The following is a 19,021-nucleotide window of genomic DNA, read 5'->3' as shown; positions in this document are numbered from 1 at the left end:
GACAAAGGCTTCCGGACAGGAATCAGGGCAGGATAGATGACCTCTCTAAATATCGACGACTGCGTCGAACCCCGCTCTGACACTCTCTAACTCCTTGAGATTCATCCGCGATCTTCTGTCTAACCCAATTAAATTAGGATAGAAGGTTCTGCCTTCGGTTTCTTCATCAGTATCTCATAGCATCTCTCCCAGCAACAGTATCTCCCGCTCACAGCATCTGTGTCTCACGAACTAACTAACTAAAGTTATCTCAATTATACCTTTCGTTTCTACATGTTCCCATTAATGTTTCAATATTGTAAAAGTACTAAATCTGATTGGTCAGGCAAGGGAAGAAGATCATCACACCAGGCTTACATATGATTAAATTCAGTTAAACCATTGTTCACAAACCCATCCCCTTCATTTGTATTCATAATTGTATTTCCCACCCTCATTCATGTTCCATTTACAACAAAATTGTATACAGTCTGCATGCAATTCTGTGTTGTTAAACTTTTCCTCGTCCGCTCCCAAGCGAGGACACTTTACGACCTTGGCTTTCATTCAACCTCCTAAACATCATTCCAGGTTAACTTTTATTTAACTGGTATTAAGGGCATTCCCAGATAAACTCCCATTGTACTGTCATCAACATTTGAAAAGCAGTTTCAAATAAGGTGTCCATTGACTTTCAAGTATACCTTAAAAAACTAGAACAGATTGTGCAGTAAAAGTGCTGAAACTTAAATGATAAGCACAAACAGCTATGCCAATGCGTGCCGTCTTATATTACTTGTTTACCTGATTGTATATTGATATGTTTTCTGTACGTTATTATTATCCTACTATGTTAGTGACTATTATATTGCTCCCATTATCTCTGTTCATTCCTGCTGCCCCTACCCCTGTCTCTGTGAAGCGCTCTGATATCTGTAAGGATCTTGTTCGCGCTATATAAAACTTTGGATAAATAAATAAATAAATAACTTCCAGTAGTCAAGTGCAGTCATCACATGACTCGGCTTACTTCAGTTATACACAAGAGGCCCAAATACGTACTAGTGATAAAGATGTTACTTTAAAAAATAAATGGTTTGGGGGCGTGGCTAGCGGCCGAGAGCGATGGCTGCTGCCTAGCGGAGCTCTCGCCCTTCCATGGCGTGTTGATCACCGTACCACCGACTGAACCGAGTGTACGGGGCGGAAAGCTGGGGGTATTGATCTGGTGCCCCCCCCCTGCTGAAACTTAAGGCTCCAGTAAGGAGCGGAGGTGCGAGGTGTGCCTGATCGGAGAAGGAGTTCTGGCACAATGGCGGCGTTGCTGGGGTGCGTGTGACGCCGCGGTCCAACACCCCCGTCCTGTGGAGTGCGAACGGAGGCGGCAAGAGCCCGGCGTGAGACCGGTGAACTAAGGAGGGGTCCGGTGTGCGTGGAGCTGTGTGCCGGGAGGTCCCCCCTCCCCCCCCCCCCCCTCCAAGGCGGCACTACATTAAAGGCGGCGTCTGGGCCTGTTCTACTCGAGGCCCCGGTGCTTGGGCCTGCCTGCGGGAGTCGGTGGTGCCCGAGTGCCGGATGGCTGACTGGGGGGGGGGGGGGGGGGGGGGCGGACCTGCGGTGAGTGCCTCCCCCCCCGACACTGTGGAGTGGCAGTGGCGGCGACGGGCGACGACGAGGGAGGCGGATCCCGGCACATCGCTGCGAGAACGTGCCGCGCGACTGGGCAGTAATTGAGCCCCCGGCTTTTGGGCCTAGTCGGCCCCTACAGAAGACCTACTTGACTCGCCCCCTGACTGGAAGCCAGAATAAGTGGGAACAGGAGGACATCCCCACACTCCAAATTACATAAAAGGACCCTCACTGTTGCGAGGCCCTGAGAGAGACTCCTTAGTTGATAGTCTTCAATGGTCCTTCAGAGCAGAGGTGTATGCAGGATCCACGCACATTTGCGATTCCCTGACACATCCTTTTATGTGAGGCAGAATCCAACTAAAATTCTCTCTACCAGGTGAATTGGATTCTGATCCTTCCGCAAATTATTGGGCGCTACCTGAACAATAAATAAACATAGGTCCCTGGTCGCGACTCCGGCCCGCAGTAGTCACGTGGCGTTGTGGCTGAGGTCCCGGTACCTGGGCCTGGAGGACAATATTTGGAGAGGCTGCGGGTGGAGCGGTGGTGGACAGAGGTGCGACTGCAGTGATTGATCCCCCTAATGCTCCCTGGTTAGATGGCAAGGGCCTAAAGGACACGATGGGGCCTGCACTGTTCTGTTGGACTAGATAGCTGGGGTGTGTGCAAGAGAGTGCCACGTCTGGACCTTGGACTCCGGGCCTCTGTGTTACTCCTGAAGAGTGGACAATATCGTAAGGTGGCTAGCTGCATGGTTCTGAGGAACTTGGGCTGTGGGCTCATTTTGTGGAACGCTTGAGGTTCCAGGCAGCGGAGCCTCGCACTACCAGGAGGCCAGTGTTGAAGTGAGGAAATCGGGCGCCCGGACTATGAGTGGAGGGCTGTGCAACGTGAACATACACGCTTAAACGGACGGTCCTACTGCCGAGGTGGACCTGAGGCTCCTCTAGTAATGGCGACCGGAGGTAGAGGGACAAGGGCCAACGTCCAAACTAAGTTGGCCAAATTTGCTTGGACTAAAAGGAGGGGACAAAGGGGAGTCTCCTGGATCAGCTAAAGAGGGTCCGGGACACTCGAAAACACCAGAGCCGACACTACATGATGTTATGGCGGCAATAGGGGGAATTTGCACGTCGGTGGACTCAGTCACGATGGAAGTCTCGTTGCTCCATGCCGACTTTCGAAAAATGGATGAGAAGGTGAAGGAACTGAAGATTGTGACGACTGCCCTGCAGACAGACACCTCGGAATTACAGAACCAGATGCTGGAGATGCAAAAGAAACAAGATCGAATGGCGCAGCAGCTGGACGATTATGAAGGACGGGCCCGACGCAATAATATTCAGATACTATGTGTTCCGGAACGGACGGAGGAGCCGGCTGCGGATCTATACGTTGAGGAATTGATCACAAAACACCTGAGGCCGAAGACGTTATCTAGCTATTTTTCCATTGAACGTGCCCACAGAGTGCCAGGAGGTCGGGCGAAAGTCGGGGCTCCCCCGAGACCGTTGATTGCCAGAGTATTTAATTATCGAGACCAAGATATAATATTGCAGGCAGCTAGGTCAGCTCCGCCATTGAAGATTGACAACTACACAGTGAAGTTCTTTCCGGATTTTGCAGCCAAGGTCCAGGCACAGAGACGAAGTTTCCAAGCTTTAAAGCGGGAGTTGAGAAACCGGGAAGTGAGGTACTCCATGTTTTTTCCAGCGCGGCTGAGAGTGGAATCCAAGGAGAAATCGTGGTTCTTTGACTCGCCAGAGGCAGTCTGGGACTGGCTAGAGGGGTGGACTAAGGTGGACCGTCGGAGAAGGAATCGGACTGACCAATCGGAAGGGCAAAAGGACGATTGTTCGGAAGCGCTGTTCACGGAGGAGGCTGGGGCAGCTATCAGACTGGAGGACCAGGACTAACTTACTCGTATGCTGATCTGAGCCCACTTCCTTGATGCACGATGAACAAGTAAAGGGTCGGGGGTGGTCTGTGGGCTTAGCAGCACATATGCTTAATAGGTCACTCAGGGTAGATGATGTGCAGAATTTATTGTGTAAACTGACGTGAGATGATGTTACAAGTATTTCCTTACAGTACGGTTGGTGGTAGTAATAAATGTATGCTTAGCGTAGCCATGGGGGGAGAGTGGTTCCCTCTGCATTTTTTGCATGTTTAATGGGGTGAGAGGCACTCTGCCATATTTGGGGGTGGCTAGTTCTAAATCCACAGGCAGGGTAGCAGGGTGGGGGGGGTGCTACGGAGAATGGGGGGTGGCAGGGGGTTGGGATGGGGTTTGTTGTTGTTTCTGTAACATTGCCCGAAATGTTTGTTTTTTTGCTACAAAGAGAGAGAGCGAACTTTACTGTGACTGCACAATGATATATTGTCCTTTTGATTTGCGTTCCAACTTGGATGTCAGATTAATGACTGGTGTTGATTCTGTCCTATGTCTCAAGTTCAGGTTGCTGCTGACCTTATTTCCGACCTACGATATGATGGTTGCCCTAGGTATAGATGGTAGCTGATCGCGAATCGGTGCTCTCTGTCCTAACCTGGAATGTTAACGGGTTGGGAGACAAAATTAAGAGGGGAATAGTTCAACAGTATCTGAAACGGCAATCCCCGGACTTGGTTCTCTTGCAGGAAACTCACTTGGTGGGTAATAAAAGTAAGGCACTAAATAGATGGGGATATAAGCTCCTAGTATATGCAGACTACACTACTGGGTCCAGAGGCACTTGTATCCTGGCTAGGAAAAATATTCCCCTGATTGTCCTTAATACATGGGCTGATGCCGCCGGTAGGTTTGCAGTGGTGGAGGCGGCGCAATGGGAGGGTAGAGCCCTAAATATTGTATCAGTTTACCTCCCGCCAGCGTTGGGAAAGGTGGCGTTGGTTGAACTGGGTCGGGTGCTTACAGAACTCCCTGACGGGACCCTAATAATGGGGGGGATTATAATATGACGTTGAATGACCTAACTGACAGACATCAGGTACGACAAAACATGCGGCCCAACGAACTCATGTCAGATTTCACCATGGCTTTGGGACTGATAGATGTTGGGAGAGAGCTGAGGGGTGACCCTATTGAATATACATATCTTTCCAGTGTGCATGGCAGCCTTTCTCGGATTGACTACTTTTTAACGTATGCAGCCTCGGTGGGTAATTTTAGACGGCCCAGGACGTATCCCAGAGGCCTATCAGATCACTTCCCTGTTGGTATAGAGTTCACACATGGTGTCCGACCACTAAGTCGCACTATTGTCATCAATCCATGGTTATTTCGGATCCCTGATATACGAGAGGAGTTGAGTGTACAGACTGGATATTTTTTTAAGAAAATGTGTGGTCCGTGGATTCGGCCCAAACAATCTGGGAGGCCTACAAGGTGGTGCTGAAAGGTCATGCCCTCTCGTTGAAAACGCAATATGTTGCAAAACAGCAGGAGTTACTGGTGCGGCTGGAAAATGAACTGAAGGAAGTTGAGGCGGGATATGTGCACGACCCCTCGGAGGCATTGCTCCATGACGCTCAAAAGGGATGAGTATAAGTTAAAAGTCCGAGAACATATGATAGCGACGCAGACAGCGGTTCACCATAGACTCTACGAGTTTGGGAAAAAAAAAAAAAAAATATATATATATATATATATATATATATATATATATATATTAAAAAAATGGTTTCACTGTATACCACCCACCTCTACTCTATTCCTCTTTATTTATTAATACTTTCCCTGCATTAGTAAAATAGCGTGTTTTCATTTCAAGCAAGCAGATGCCAAGCACACGAGTCTTCAAAACGCCATTTTAGTGCCTGTTGCTCATGCGCAAGAATTTCCCTCCAAGCGTTAGCTCGTCATACTGCGTAGATGCAGTTGACGCATGCGCAGTAATGATTTCCCGTTTAAAGCGGGATTAGTTCGTCCATGTTATTATCGTTAGTAAACACATAAGCAAGCTTCTCTAACCCGCGTATTGGTGTGGTGCTCATTAGTTTTACACAAAACAATTTTAGTAACTTGTTAGTTAGTTTGTTAAATAGCGTTTTAGGACCCTAATGTAATTTTCCCGATTCATGCCCTTATATAGGTTTAATTCACATTACCCTTATATAGGCATAGAAATCATACCCATGTTTAGACATAGCCCATTCGGTCCTAATACTGGCATGGCTACTTCCACTAGTTCCAAAAAGCCACAACGATTTCTTGGAAAACTCTGCTTCAGCAGTCAGGGACATCCCCTTTCTTGAATATTGATTTATCTTAGAAATCATGGCGTTTTCAAAGAACTATCGTTCTTTGGTGACGTTATTATGTCCGACCATGCGTCAATCCAGGCAGCTTCAAGGTATAAATATGCTTACACTTGCCCTAGCAAACACATGATGGTTTGGAGCAGTTCGACTATCTACTTGCTCGACGCATCTCGCTACAGCTAGTGCCGAAGGAAGCCGACCATGCAGCTGACGCACTGACAGAGACTGCCTTTCTCGCGCTAAGAATCCAGCTCCAGTGTTTCCAAGCTCCCCTTGCGGGGTGTTGGGAAATCGAGTCCGGCGACAGAGATACCAGACCTCCTTCATTCTAAACCAAGGTACGGAGCTGATTAGACCCTAAGAGAAATCTTGGATAGATTCTTGGCAAAGAAACTAAACCTATGCTACACCTCCCTTACTTCTTCCCTCGTACTAGACTTAGGTTAGGTTCATTGGGGTAGGCGTATTTTAGAAGCACCAGTTGAGTACTTTTATTCTTTATTTATGTATGCATTTTATGGCTTAGAAACCATACCATGCTTTTACAGTATTATTTCATAATACTCTTCTTGCTGTACTCATTATACTTTACAGCCAGTATTACGATTGTAACAGTTCATTTCTTCTGCATGAGAAAGAAGACTGTTCAATAAATACTTTTATTGAAAACGCCCGTCTCTCCATTTCTCTGCACCTCTGGTGAAACGAAGCATGCACGATTGACTGAGTGAAATATCTATCTATTGTTTCCACGACTCTGAAGATCAGTTTTATTCTTGGGGAAACAAAGTTGTCATGCTTATGCGGTTGTCAGAAACTAATCCCTTCTTTTGTATTTGAGAAAGTTTCTAGTGACCTCTGAGCTAGCTGGCACTCACAATTAAGTCTAATATATTCGATAGAGACCTAGTCGACTGAAGTCCTGCGTCACATCTATAGAATATATTATTCCAATGCGCAGAGCCTATTGGGAATATAGGAACTACTGTACAAGTTAAAGGAGCGAATTGCTTCCGAGCAAGTCTCTTTTCTACGAGCCCTTGCTCCATCACAGGTGCCCCTTGTTCTCATGAGGAAGGATCGAAAATACCTTGAAGAAGAAATGCACGGGAGAAGTCTCTCTGCTTAGTGAGCTGAATTCTCTCTATAGCTTATGATGCCATAGTGAAAACGAGGCTTAGGCTGCAGCAGAGAAGCCTTGCACATCTTTGTAATAAAGAGGAGTATATTGCGCATATCGTTACAGACAATGTGGTTAATGCTAGGACGTGGCTTTTGAGAATAACCGGGATACAGCACGGAAGACCCCTTTTAAAGGAGCCAGGCAGCTATCTTTTGGTGGACCATCGAGAGTTCTTTGCCTATCGTAAGCCGGAGAGAGAACTTGTTTCCGCAGCTTTATTGTGTCTATTTGCTAGGAAAAGTTTTCAGTTTTAAAGTAATGAAATACTTCTACGGCTTTGAATTTACCAATGGCTTGGAGTGTGACCATCACGAAAGCAGCATGGATCAGGCTGGCATGAAGTCAACAAAGAAAAGCGGGCCTGAAATGAATCGGCTACCCCGGCAATGAGCATCACCAGCAAAGAGAGGCTGCACCAATTACGGAATTATGTTGCTTTAAACCATGTGTGGTTAGTAGTTCAATGTAGAGCATAAGAGGCGAAAACTGCACAGTGTTTATTTCTACCCCCAGTCACAAGATTTAGTGCAAACGTTTACAAAAAACTGTGCTCTTTATGCAGACTAAATATATCAGTTATTAAAATGTATATAAAGTGCACAGTATTACTACTTTTTGTCGAGTTTTACTTGTACCCTTCCCAAAAACTAAGGTTTAAAACACTTAACATTGTACCCTTAGCACCGTGTATATTTCAATAGCCATGTCGACCTTTGTTTCCTTCTGTCGTGGGCAGGGTGATATAACATCTTAGCTACATAAACATTCAGCGTGTTCTCAACCGTGAACCACATTAAATAAAGCAGAAAAAACACATATATAAGGGATGATTAAAATCCTTTTTATTTCGCTCTATCTGTATCTAGGGAAAATGTGTATTTTTTTTTACCCGTTTCGCTATCGGAAACTATTGTAAACTATATATTCTTATATTTAAATCTACAGCAATAACGGGTCTGTTGTCCCATGAGTATTTGGTAAAACAATGTGCTGGCGTTTCTGTGGTTTAGCTCCTTTGCGACAGTTCCACATTGGCTTAAGAGAAAGATAAGTAATGTCTACACATACTACGAAGATTTTCATACTTGTCGAAACTTAGGAAAACATGGCTTGTTTTATGGCGCATATCCCAAGCTGTGAGCTAGTAGGTAAGATGTTACTATAACATGTTAACCATTTCAGTAACTTTCTAAACGAGTCATTGGCGTAGCAAATGTGTTAAATTCTACTCGAGTTCTGTTCTTCATGTACATTTTCTAAAACATTTGCCTCTTCAACCCCTTTACATGCGGAGCTGAGGTCGAATCTCTTCACTTTGATTTGGCCAGATGTTATGTTTTTTTTCCCTGTTCTCACACATATTCAAAAAATATTTTGCAAACCTACCCTCACACAAAGCATGTTTCAGTTCTCATTCCCTGCACTGGAGCATTGCATTGTGGTAGGGCACTCTTCTGAAGAACTGCAGATTGTCACATCGAGGACCGAGCCAAAGCACCGGGGAGCAAAGGGGCAGTCCCAGGATAGTGGTCGATAAGAACATGGAGCCCTTTTATCAGTAACGGTGGACATGCCAGGATCGTACTGATGGGGGAGTAGGCCGAGGCTTGACCCACGAGTCGTTGCAAACAGTTTGCTTTAAATAACAACACCTCGATTAGACGTAGAAAATCACCTTCATTCAAGTTGCACAGTAGAGGTTAGGTGGAACGCCCACTAGTAGAAATGGTTTCTTCACTCATCTCATTAGTACAGTCACAACCTATCGCCAATAAAAGAGCACAGAGAATGCTTTCTAAATACCCTTTAGTACCGAATTCCACTACATTCTAACTCGCCGATATGCTGTTCTGTCCTGGGTATTTCCCCACGTTTGGATTGAGTCATTCGCAATGCATGCCTCCGGAGTTGTGTTCAAAACAGCCTCTTCACACACCATCTTTTCAACACCCATTTTCACAGCTGAATAGCTTTCTGGAATGGGGACCACAAGCTTTGTACGTGGTTAATGTATGTTTCAAGGAAATAGTGAAATGTTACTTTCAGTATAATTGAATGTGATCATGTTTGTACATACCCACATTTCAAAACATGCTAGTGACTGAACAACGAGTGTCCCTGTTTCCTGCTAATTATGTTTTTTAATGTCTTACAGGAAGGAGTGCTTCCACAATGGTGTGAAGATTGGCCCTGTAAATACCACCAAACGTGCTGGTGCGAAAGGAGAACAGAAGATATCTGCAGAATGGCTCCTAACATGTCTAAGAGTAATGGATGTGTTGGCATGAGCTGCATGGTGTGAGTAAATAAGACACCCTCTAGGATGACTGCTCAGACCTCTGTGCGGAAGCTAGGTATGACAACAGATGGACACATGTGAGCAGGTAACAACCACATAGCTCTAGATGTGCGAGCAGGGAGACGACAGGTCATATCTATAAATGTTTCAGTAGACTTGCGAAGACCTGGTTATGCCAACAGAAGCAGGCGTGTGAGCAGCAGCAGCCAACAGGACTGTACTTGAAATGCCTCAACAGACCTGCAAGAGAGCTGGCTAGGACAACTGATGCGCACAAGCGAGCGGAATAAAACAGAATATTTCTGGAAACTGCTCATCAGGCCACTTGGAAAGGGTCAGTTGTGTCATCAGCTGCGCTCAAGGTAAAGATATCAGAAACCTTGCTTTGGACTTTAAAGCAGTTCTTTTGAAACAGCAAATGGATAATTTCCAACACCCAGCACCTATACAGAATAAACTTCGAAGGCAAAGAAAATGCAATTGGGGTGACTTAAACCATGTACACACACATCTTGGCGAGTCTCTGATGTATCTTGCTAAGACTTTTAAGGAACTTAACACAGAAGTCATCCATTGGTTCCAGACTAGTTGTTTTACTCCCTGTCTTCTTCGATACAACAAGGATCCCGCTGGCCTGAAGACGGCCCTGTTGAACATTGTGAACCATGCTTATGGGGACCATCAAAGGTGTGGGGATTGGTGTGTATTCAACAGAGACACTCCAGTACACAGGCCTGGAATTTTCCAACCAATACTGTCTGACCGAATCCTTCAACACAAGCTAAACAACCTCTTCAGAAACCTGTCTGAGAAGAGCGAAGAGATAGCCTGTGGATTCACCGTCACCGACCCTCAGCACATGTAAGAATAGAATAAAGAAAGCTTTGTAAGAGTCTAGTGATTTTAGTATTGGGAAAGGTTCCCAATGGTGAAAGGTAATTATTGTGGAAAATGAGGCAGAAAGTGTTCATGGTGAGGAAGTTGAAATTTGACACCTTAGTGTGGGACTAAGTCAAGCTCTGCTAAATTGCATGTTAATAGTGGTGGGAAGAATTGGACTCCATGAAAGGGTATAGAATGTATTGTGGGAAAAAATGATGCTATAGTCCCATTGATGCAACTTTCTATCCTAGAGGGATTTTTCAAAGGTAGTTTCATGGCAGACCATAGACCGGTCGTTTTTTACCACAGATTAGACCATCTTGTTTGTTTACTCCTTACGAGTGTTTCTTCCTTGATCTGTACAAAGGAGTAACCAAAAACAAAAGTGAGGGTAAACCTAAGGGAAGGAACCGTGGATAAACAAAACGTGTGAACGTCTGCCAAACTCACGTATGGCCTGCATTGATAGGTGAACAATATAGCAGATGGTGCTAGACAACTGAAGTAATGGGAGACTGAGCACGTGCAATGGTCCTTAACCCCTTCCATGCTCATGACGAGCTGAGCTCGTCGTGAGTTGCGCCTCTCGCATGCTCATGACGAGCTCCGCTCGTCATGTAACGCGGTATTTCGAAAAATGCCGCACAGCGCGAAAACTACCGCCGCACGCATGCGGTTAAATTCTGTGGCATTAGCATCCTCTTCACTACTTACTGCCCATTATACCGACTGGCATGTAGGACAGCAACGAAGGTTCTCTTTTTCTGTCTGTCTTGGACAAGTTTCTGTATGTTTTCCCAGCTGTGGTTCAGGGCCTTCATTTCTGTTTCCACAGTTGTCCTACAGGTGTTTTTTGGACTACCTCACTTCCGTTTGCCTTTGGGTCCAGTAGAGAGTTCATCTTCTGATGGATTCTTGTTCTCTGATGGTGTGTTCTATTCTTCTCCATCTTTTCCTCATTGTGATGGTGTCCATGCTCTCTTGCTTGCATTTGGTGAGCAGTTCCTGGTTGGGCATGGTTCACAGCAGAATATGTGCAAGATTCTTCTCATGGAAACTGTGTGAACGACTGAAAGTTTGGTGATGTCACTTTTCATCATGCACCAGCATTCTGATCCGTACAAGAGTGTGGGCAGAATGCTGATCGGGTAAAACCTTAGGTTGATGCTGGTGCAGTACTGATACGACCTCCGCACATTGTTAGGCATCCTGAAGGCATTCCTGGTCTTATTCAGTCGGCTCTTAATTTCACTGCCTGCCATTCCATCATTGCTGATATTACTGCCTAGGTATGTGAACTCCCCAATCATGGCTAGGTCTTCTCCATTCACCTTGATGGGTTTGGGATGGCGAGTGGTATGACTTTTGATTTTTTTTTTTTGTATTGATCCGGAGGCCCACTTGCTGTGCACAGATGTTAAGGTGAGACACCTTTTCGTACATATGCAGGTGTAAGAGAGCAGGACCACGTCATCTACAGAGGCAAGGTTCTCCAGTGTAGAGGATAAGGTCCTTTTAATGCACCTGGCTTGGTTCTTCGGGTGTGCAGGATTTTTTTTTGCTGCCTTCCTGTTTTCAGTAGCTTGCCTTGCGTTCTGTCTTATCCATTAATTCCTCTTTCTTGTCTTGGGTACCATGCATGTTTCACAGCTCTTCGCATATGTTGAAGGTACCTGCTTCCATTTCTTATTCACTGCTTCTGCAGTTGGCTCACACCGATCTTCCCTGTGTGCCAGGAGTTGGAGCCTGTTTTTGATTTGTAAGAAAAATGCCTTCTTGGCTTGGGGTCCTGTACTTTTACAACATCGAAGTGCTGTTGCCTTGATGTTTTGCATTCTATTTTTCAGAGCTTCAGCTTCACAAGAGTGATCACTAGAAGGTGATCACTGCAAGATACCTGCACCTCTCCTCACTCTGACACCTTGCAGTGAGCGTTTCCAGGTACCGCTTATCAGATAGTCAAATCTGGTTTCTGAGTCCTCCATTGGTTGAGCACCAATTTACTTCTCGAATATGTTATGTTATGTTATGTTATGTTATATTTATGCTTCTATAGCGCACGGCCACTCCATTTGGAGCATCCCGGCGCTTTTTCGAAGGTACCCACCAGAAGAGGGAGAAACATAACACTGAAGGGACATGCAACACACATATAAAAAAACAGCAGCAACTATGGGAAAAGCCATGTTTTAAGGGCCTTTCGGAAGGACAGCAGGCTAGAAGCCTGTCTTAAAGAAATCGGGAGGTCATTCCAAGCACGAGGAGCAAGATAACGGAAGGACCGACCTCCTGCTCTGGCGCTTGATAATGGGAACCTTCACTTTGGATAGCGCAGCAGATCTAAGAGATCTAGAGGGCTGATACCAAGACACACGTTTGGAAATATATTTAGGGCCAATACCATGTAAGGCCTTGAAGGTCGTAGTCAGAGTTTTAAAAAGAATCCTTTTATCAATCGGGAGCCAATGTAAGGTAGAGAGAAGAGCAGTGGCTCTGGCTCTTCTTGGGAGGCCGAAGACCGCTCATGGTGGGAAAGAGAGGGCCTTCTATGACCAGATCATTTATGGTTGAAAATACCATTGTCGTTCAGTGTTCTACAACCTTCCTTTCCCATGACTTTGTCATGGTTTGTTTTGTTATTTCAATCTTTAGCATTCAAGTATTGTATCACAATCTTCAGATCATGGTTTGACAAGCTCAACTTGCATCTTTTGGCAGAATATGTCTCTGACCGTTTCCTCTGTATCATTTGTTGGAGCATAGCCCTGGATAATGATGGTGTTCATGCGTCTGTCTTTTTAAACTGGCTGTCAGACGGCTGTTGACTGGCTTCCACTCATCATTTCTCTGTCCCTTTTTTCCGGGTGATGGTTACTCCTTTGTGATGTCTGTTATCGTCCCTCCCCAAGTACAGTCTCCTGTGATGGTTTTCATTCTACCAGATCAAGCCTACCTACTTTTGCTGATCCCTGGGATGTGTAGATTGTAGTGAATGATCTCAGCTATTACTTGAGCCAGCTCTCTGGTGTCATACATAGTCCTTGTGTTCCCGAATCTGTTTCTGGTCTTGCACTTGCCACTCACAACTTCCGTTCCACTATCCTGTCAGTAGTTTCTTTGCAGCTTTGACTACTGTCAGTCATGCATGTCTCATGCGGAGACTCTGAAAGACCTTATTTATGCCCAGAAGATGTGGTGGTTCTTGCAGCTGTTAACATAAAAAAAGCTTTTTATGGGACAAGGTTGTTAGCCGTGTTTTCAACCCCCAACTTGGAGGACCAGTGGATCGCGCTTCATCTGGTCTCTTATCTTCTGACCTGTCTACCTCATGCATCCCACATGGGGAGACTAAGCTCCGGCCAGCAAAGCTCTCCATGTCACTGAGACAACCAAGTCCCTTGACCATCAAGAAAGCATCCTCTTCAACCTCATGCTCTCAGTGACACTGTGTGATATAGCACAGAACAGGAGTGATGCAAGGCAGATTAAAGATAGTGAGCGGGCCACTTGGATATCTAGAAAGAACACCGGCCACATAAATGACTATTAATGGTTTATGGAAACACATTGGGCTCTGTTGCATGTTTGTCCGAGGCCTGCATTTGGTTTGATCTAAAACGAGTGATTGCTTATTTCTTCCTTTAAATAAGCCTGTTTTTATTTTTGAATTGAAGATTTCAATATATGTTCCGCAACAGCCCTCTTATTTATTGTGCCACATTAGATTATGGGTCAGCATTAAGCTTTTTATGGGATAACTGATGCCTGTAGGAAGCAGGCTTTCCCTGAAACAGATGATACATTAAGGCCTATCGCAGTAGGTCCTCAAATAGATGGTGCATTAGTGACCCTGTAAGTGAGGTCTTCCTTCCTGTAATTGATACTTTGGTACTTGCTGGTTCGTTGTATTCTCCTGGAAATTTAAATCTTTACTTGTAGGAGGATGTTTTTTCACAGGTTGTTGAAAAATGAATGTCCGCAGGAGCAAACTCTTCGGTGAAAATAGAAGCACTGCCACAAACTCACTTTAAGTTTTTCATTACTTCCCAGCCTATTCACTGGTCCAGTCATTAGTGCTGCTAAGACTGAGCTATTGCCTGGAATAGTTGAAACAATGGTACTTGCAGTAACAGGCTTTCTCAGGGTTCATTTAAACATTAGTTGTGCAGTAGCAGGCTCTTTCTGTGACCATTAATGCTCCTGTAAATCCTTTAAGAGTTAACACACTGTTGCCTCCAAGCACATGCTCTTCCCCTTGAGAGAGTTTATGCTTTGAAGCCTAGTGAAAATGCGACACCCAACAGGGTACTATTTGTAGCTGCAGGATCAGGCTCGTCATTGGGTTCGTTTACATTAGAGCCTGCATGAATGAAGGCCCTTCCATTGGGGTAAGTGATGAATGAATGAATGAATGAAAAGACATTTGTAAAGCACATGGCTACCTGGAAGTGTCCCAGCGCTATGGATCAACATGGACGGTGGAAGGACTAAGGAAATAGCAGAGTCTTGAGTTGTTTTCTGAAGGTCTGATGATTGGAAATCAAGCGTAAGAGGAGTGACAAGGAGTTCCAAAGCTTGGAAGCATTATAGGAGAACAGTCGTCCACCACTTCTGGCTCTTCTTATTCTGGAGGCCTCAACAGACGCAAATCGTCTCATCGAAGTTTTCTGTTGGCTTTGTATGGAAGGATCAAGGCTGAGTTAATGGCGGGGCCTGTTCCTACCAATGTTTTATGAGCGATGCACAACGTTTTAAATTTGATGCGTCATGCGCGGGGAGCCAGTGGAGGGAGCGTATTGACGGTTTTGCTGATTGTCAGTTGGATGAGCCCGTCTGGAGTCTGGCTGCGCTGTTCTGGACTAGCTGGAGTTTAGAAATTACTGAGGAGGGGGAGCCTAGATATAATGTGTTGCCGTAGTCCAGCCTAGAGAGTATAAGGGATTGTATCAGTACCTTTTTTGCTGGTGGGGGAAGGAGAGGAAGGATTTTCCGGGCCATTCTAGGCAGGCTGAAACAAGTTGCTGCAGTCTTACTAGCCTGTGTCTTAAAATTCAGGTCCTTGTCCAGCCAAATGCCCAGGCTCTTGATTTCCGTCTTGGGGGTAGGGGGAGAACACATGCAAGTGATGCATTACTATCCACAGAAGCAGGTTCTTCTGAGCTAGGGTTGGAGATGTACGAGTAGCTGGATCAGTATTTTCCCGGAGGTAGTTGATGACATAGTGCTCACTTGTGCTGGCTCTTTGTCACAGCGATCCATTCGTCCCTGAAGGATCTTTGCTTGGATGAGTGTCCCATAGAGGCAGGCAGGATTACCCTCTTCATAGAATAGGTGATGCACGTGGGCCTGCAGAAGTATCTGATTTTATTTGTGAAAAACCCCAAGCTGTAGATAAAGGTCTAGTATGGTTAGCTGTCTCATGAGGAGAATTGTGCAGCTCTTGCAGCTGACAGACCAGATTTCTCTGGGCTTAATGATCTTTATGGAGAACCCAGTCATTCTGGTCCTGTATATCTCCACTTTAAAATCCTATTATTTATGGTTTGTGATGCACTAAGATATGCATTTATGACTCGAGATTTGGCTCTAAATCTACAATGTTTCTGGGACATACATATCCTTTCTTGTTTAGTAATAATTGTGCATGTTGTATTTCCTTCCCCAGGTCTGATGGAAGAGACTTCTCGACTCTCTTAAGTGATCTGAAGAAAGAAATTGGCTTTGACAAGAAGCTTGGTGGTGCGAGCAGGACCTCGGAGCTCTCCATCCACGATAACAGTCTTGTGGGCCTCTCGGATAGTGTGGAGCGTGACAAAGAGGTTACAGGTGTGAGCTGTAATGCTTCGACCCAACTTTCAGACAGTGCTGAGGAGGAGTTGAGTTGCACAGGTGTGTACAAGGGGAAGGAGAAGCATTTTAATGGGAGTTATTCACTGAGCCTCCCAGGAGATGGTGAATGTGAAAACCAGTGTAGTGATGTGATCATTGAGATAGAGCAAACCATCAAAAGGAATGATTTGAATCAACTTTCAGAAAGTGCAGGACACCAGGAGACCTCCACAGGTATACTGAAAGAAGAGGAGGACGAAAAACCCATAGCTAGGAATGCTTTAGTGGACCTTTCAGAGAGATCTGAATGTCAGCATATATGGGCGAGCAGGGAGGAGCTGCAATTAAATTTCAAGGAGAATGACTTGTTGAGCGTTTCAGAGACTGAGAAGAAGCATAAAAGTGCAAGTAGGCCTGAAGAGGAACGTGTCCATAGGAAAGTGTTAACTCTCCAATCAGGGAGTGTAGTTCCTACTGACAATCTCTTAAAAATGGATGATGACTTCACTGCTCCAGGACCTACAAGCTTTAGGCTACAACCGAAAAGATCAAGCACTTGCATTGAATTAGACCATATACAGGCTTATGTAGGCAAATCACTACAGCAACTTGCAAAAACATACAAGGAGTTAACTTGTGAAGTTCTCTCGTGGTTCCAGTCCAACTGCTCTACCCAGTGTATTCTTCGATACTGCAAAGATCCAGCTGGCTTGGAAAGGGCTTTGTTGGGCATTGTAGACCATGCTTACGGGGATCATGAGGACTGTGGCCACTGTGAGTTTAACAGGGATGTGCAAGCTCACAGGCCTGCAACTTTCCAACCAATGTTGTGTGACCCGAGCCTAAGGCCGAAACTGAACGCCCTCTTCAGGAAACTTGCAGACAAAAGGGTGAAAGTAGCACGTTTCAGCTCAAATAAGGTTATGAAACCTCCAAAATCTGTCTTGTGTGAATCACATGAGACAAATTACTTGGAAAGTCCTCTGCCTTTGAGAACCCGATTAAGGAATGCAGGATATACAGATCTTCTTCCTGAAAGTATGAATTCTTGCGTTTCTGTAACAAAGAACACACGATATCACAGGATCTCCAAAGATACACCTAGAAAACTAGAAAATGGCGAACTGGAAAGGCATAGGAATCCAAAAAAAGAACATGTGAAGGAGAAATCAAAATTGCCCCCATGTTTGTCATCTAAAGATGGTGAAGGCAACTCTGCAAGTTTGGAGACTCCCCCTCTGCTGGCCAAACCACAGATGGAGGTTTTTTCAGTCAAACAGCCCATGGTCTTGGTTTTCTTTGATCTAGAGACCACCTCTTTGGCAAAAGATTGTGAAATTGTTCAACTGGCTGCAATATGTGGCGAGAAAACCTTTGATAAGTACATATTGCCAGTAGGAGGAATGTCACCTGGGGCCTCCAGGGTCACAGGTCTCACTGTGTCTGGAGGGATCTTGCGTCTTCATCACAGACCGCTGCATGTTGTTCCCTTAAGGGGGGCATTAGTAGAGTTTTTGGAGTGGTTAAAGGGGTTTGGGCGATGTGTGCTGGTGGGTCATAACTCCAAGTCATTTGATGCTCCAAGATTGTTGCTACAGTTGGAAAAGAAAGGCTTGGCTGAGACGTTCTGTCACACGGTGCTGGGATTTTTGGACACATTGCCATATTTCCGGGAAAGTAGACCACATTTGCCAAATCACAGACAGGAAACCCTCGCAAAGGAGCTACTGAAGGTAAAATACAATGCACATCGGGCTCTCGATGATGTAAAGATTCTGCAGAGTCTTGTAGAGAAGTTTGCAGACCAATCTGATCTGTCTAAATATGGCTTCTCTGCCACATGGGTCTATCAAACCATGAAATATGAGCTTCAGAAGCAGAAGAATCTGGCAACATTTGCTGTGCTGGAAAAGAAGAAAGTCATTTCCAAAGGGATGTGTGAGAAAATGGCAGGTTCTGGCCTCCGGGAGTATGATTTGAGGGTAGCTCATGCTCGAGCTGCATCCCGGGGTGAACAAGGGAGGGCTGGGATAATAAAGTTACTGACTGAAAAGGATAATGAAGGCAAAATTCGTGTCACTAACCAGGTGAAGGTACTGAAGCACCTTGTGGAATTTTATGATCGGGAGTTGGGTTTTGTTCAGTGACGATAGAGTTAAATGCTATGCCTGGATACGGAGAATGTCCTATGACAAGTTTTACCAATGCAGTCTTGAAATCTTTTGAGGAGGAGTGCCTAATGTGGCAGTAAACTGCATTAGGATATCTTGGGTTTGAAATGGGAGAGTACATCCTATCTTACAAATCACGTTTTTTAATATTCTTGCCCAGTGGAACATGAATATTTGTAACATGGTAGACTTTTCAAAACAAAGTATATGGTTATGAAAGTGTGTGTGGGTATATGAGTGTGGTTGTACGCGCAGATGTTCACAATAGTTTATGTGATGATATATTTTAGCTTTGTTCATGGTCTATGTTTTTAATTACATGAATTGTTATCAGTTTTAAACTTGTTTAGAAAAAAACTTATGAGTTGAATAAATGTGTCTTTAGACGAAATCATATTCTTGTACATTTCTCAAATTACAAGAAGCCAGCCCATATGCTCTGTAGATGAAAAAGAATGTGTTTTCTAAAAACGTCTACTGGGCAGTTGGATAAAACTACACTTTATAGTATCATTTTATTTGATTCAAATCAGCCGTTAATCCGGCCCTGATGGAACTGTTCCTAACACAATGGTTGATTGAGTAACATTTTAGACCTGTTTGCTTGTCAGATTTCATGTTTCAAGGTCATATAATCATTGTAGACTTCAACCTACTCTAAATCTTTGCACATATTAGCGCGGGGATGCCTTCGGGTCACCAGGCGCTCTTCAAATCGTCAAAATAAATAAATAAATAAAAAATATTGTAACTAGGACTTTCAATTTAATGAGTGTTGGAAAT

The 19,021-nt window shown here is 44.8% G+C and overlaps 1 protein-coding gene across 1 annotated transcript in view; it reads left to right on the top strand.

The window, feature by feature from the left end:
* The window catches only part of LOC144820784 (uncharacterized), a 42,776-nt gene extending 24,038 nt beyond the window's left edge, over positions 1–18,738 (top strand). The window contains exons 2-3 of the mRNA XM_078677959.1: positions 9,213–10,217; positions 15,904–18,738. Of these exons, the coding sequence (XP_078534085.1) occupies positions 9,775–10,217; positions 15,904–18,214 (2,754 nt within the window). The 5' untranslated portion in view covers positions 9,213–9,774 and the 3' untranslated portion in view covers positions 18,215–18,738. The remainder of the gene's footprint in view (positions 1–9,212; positions 10,218–15,903) is intronic.
* Positions 18,739–19,021: the final 283 nt, after the last annotated feature.

The sequence above is a fragment of the Lissotriton helveticus genome, chromosome 1_1 (assembly GCF_964261635.1).
Source record: "Lissotriton helveticus chromosome 1_1, aLisHel1.1, whole genome shotgun sequence".
NCBI lineage: Eukaryota > Metazoa > Chordata > Amphibia > Caudata > Salamandridae > Lissotriton > Lissotriton helveticus.
The sequence above is the reverse complement of the archived record's forward strand: the minus strand, read 5'-3'. Positions and strand labels throughout refer to the sequence as shown.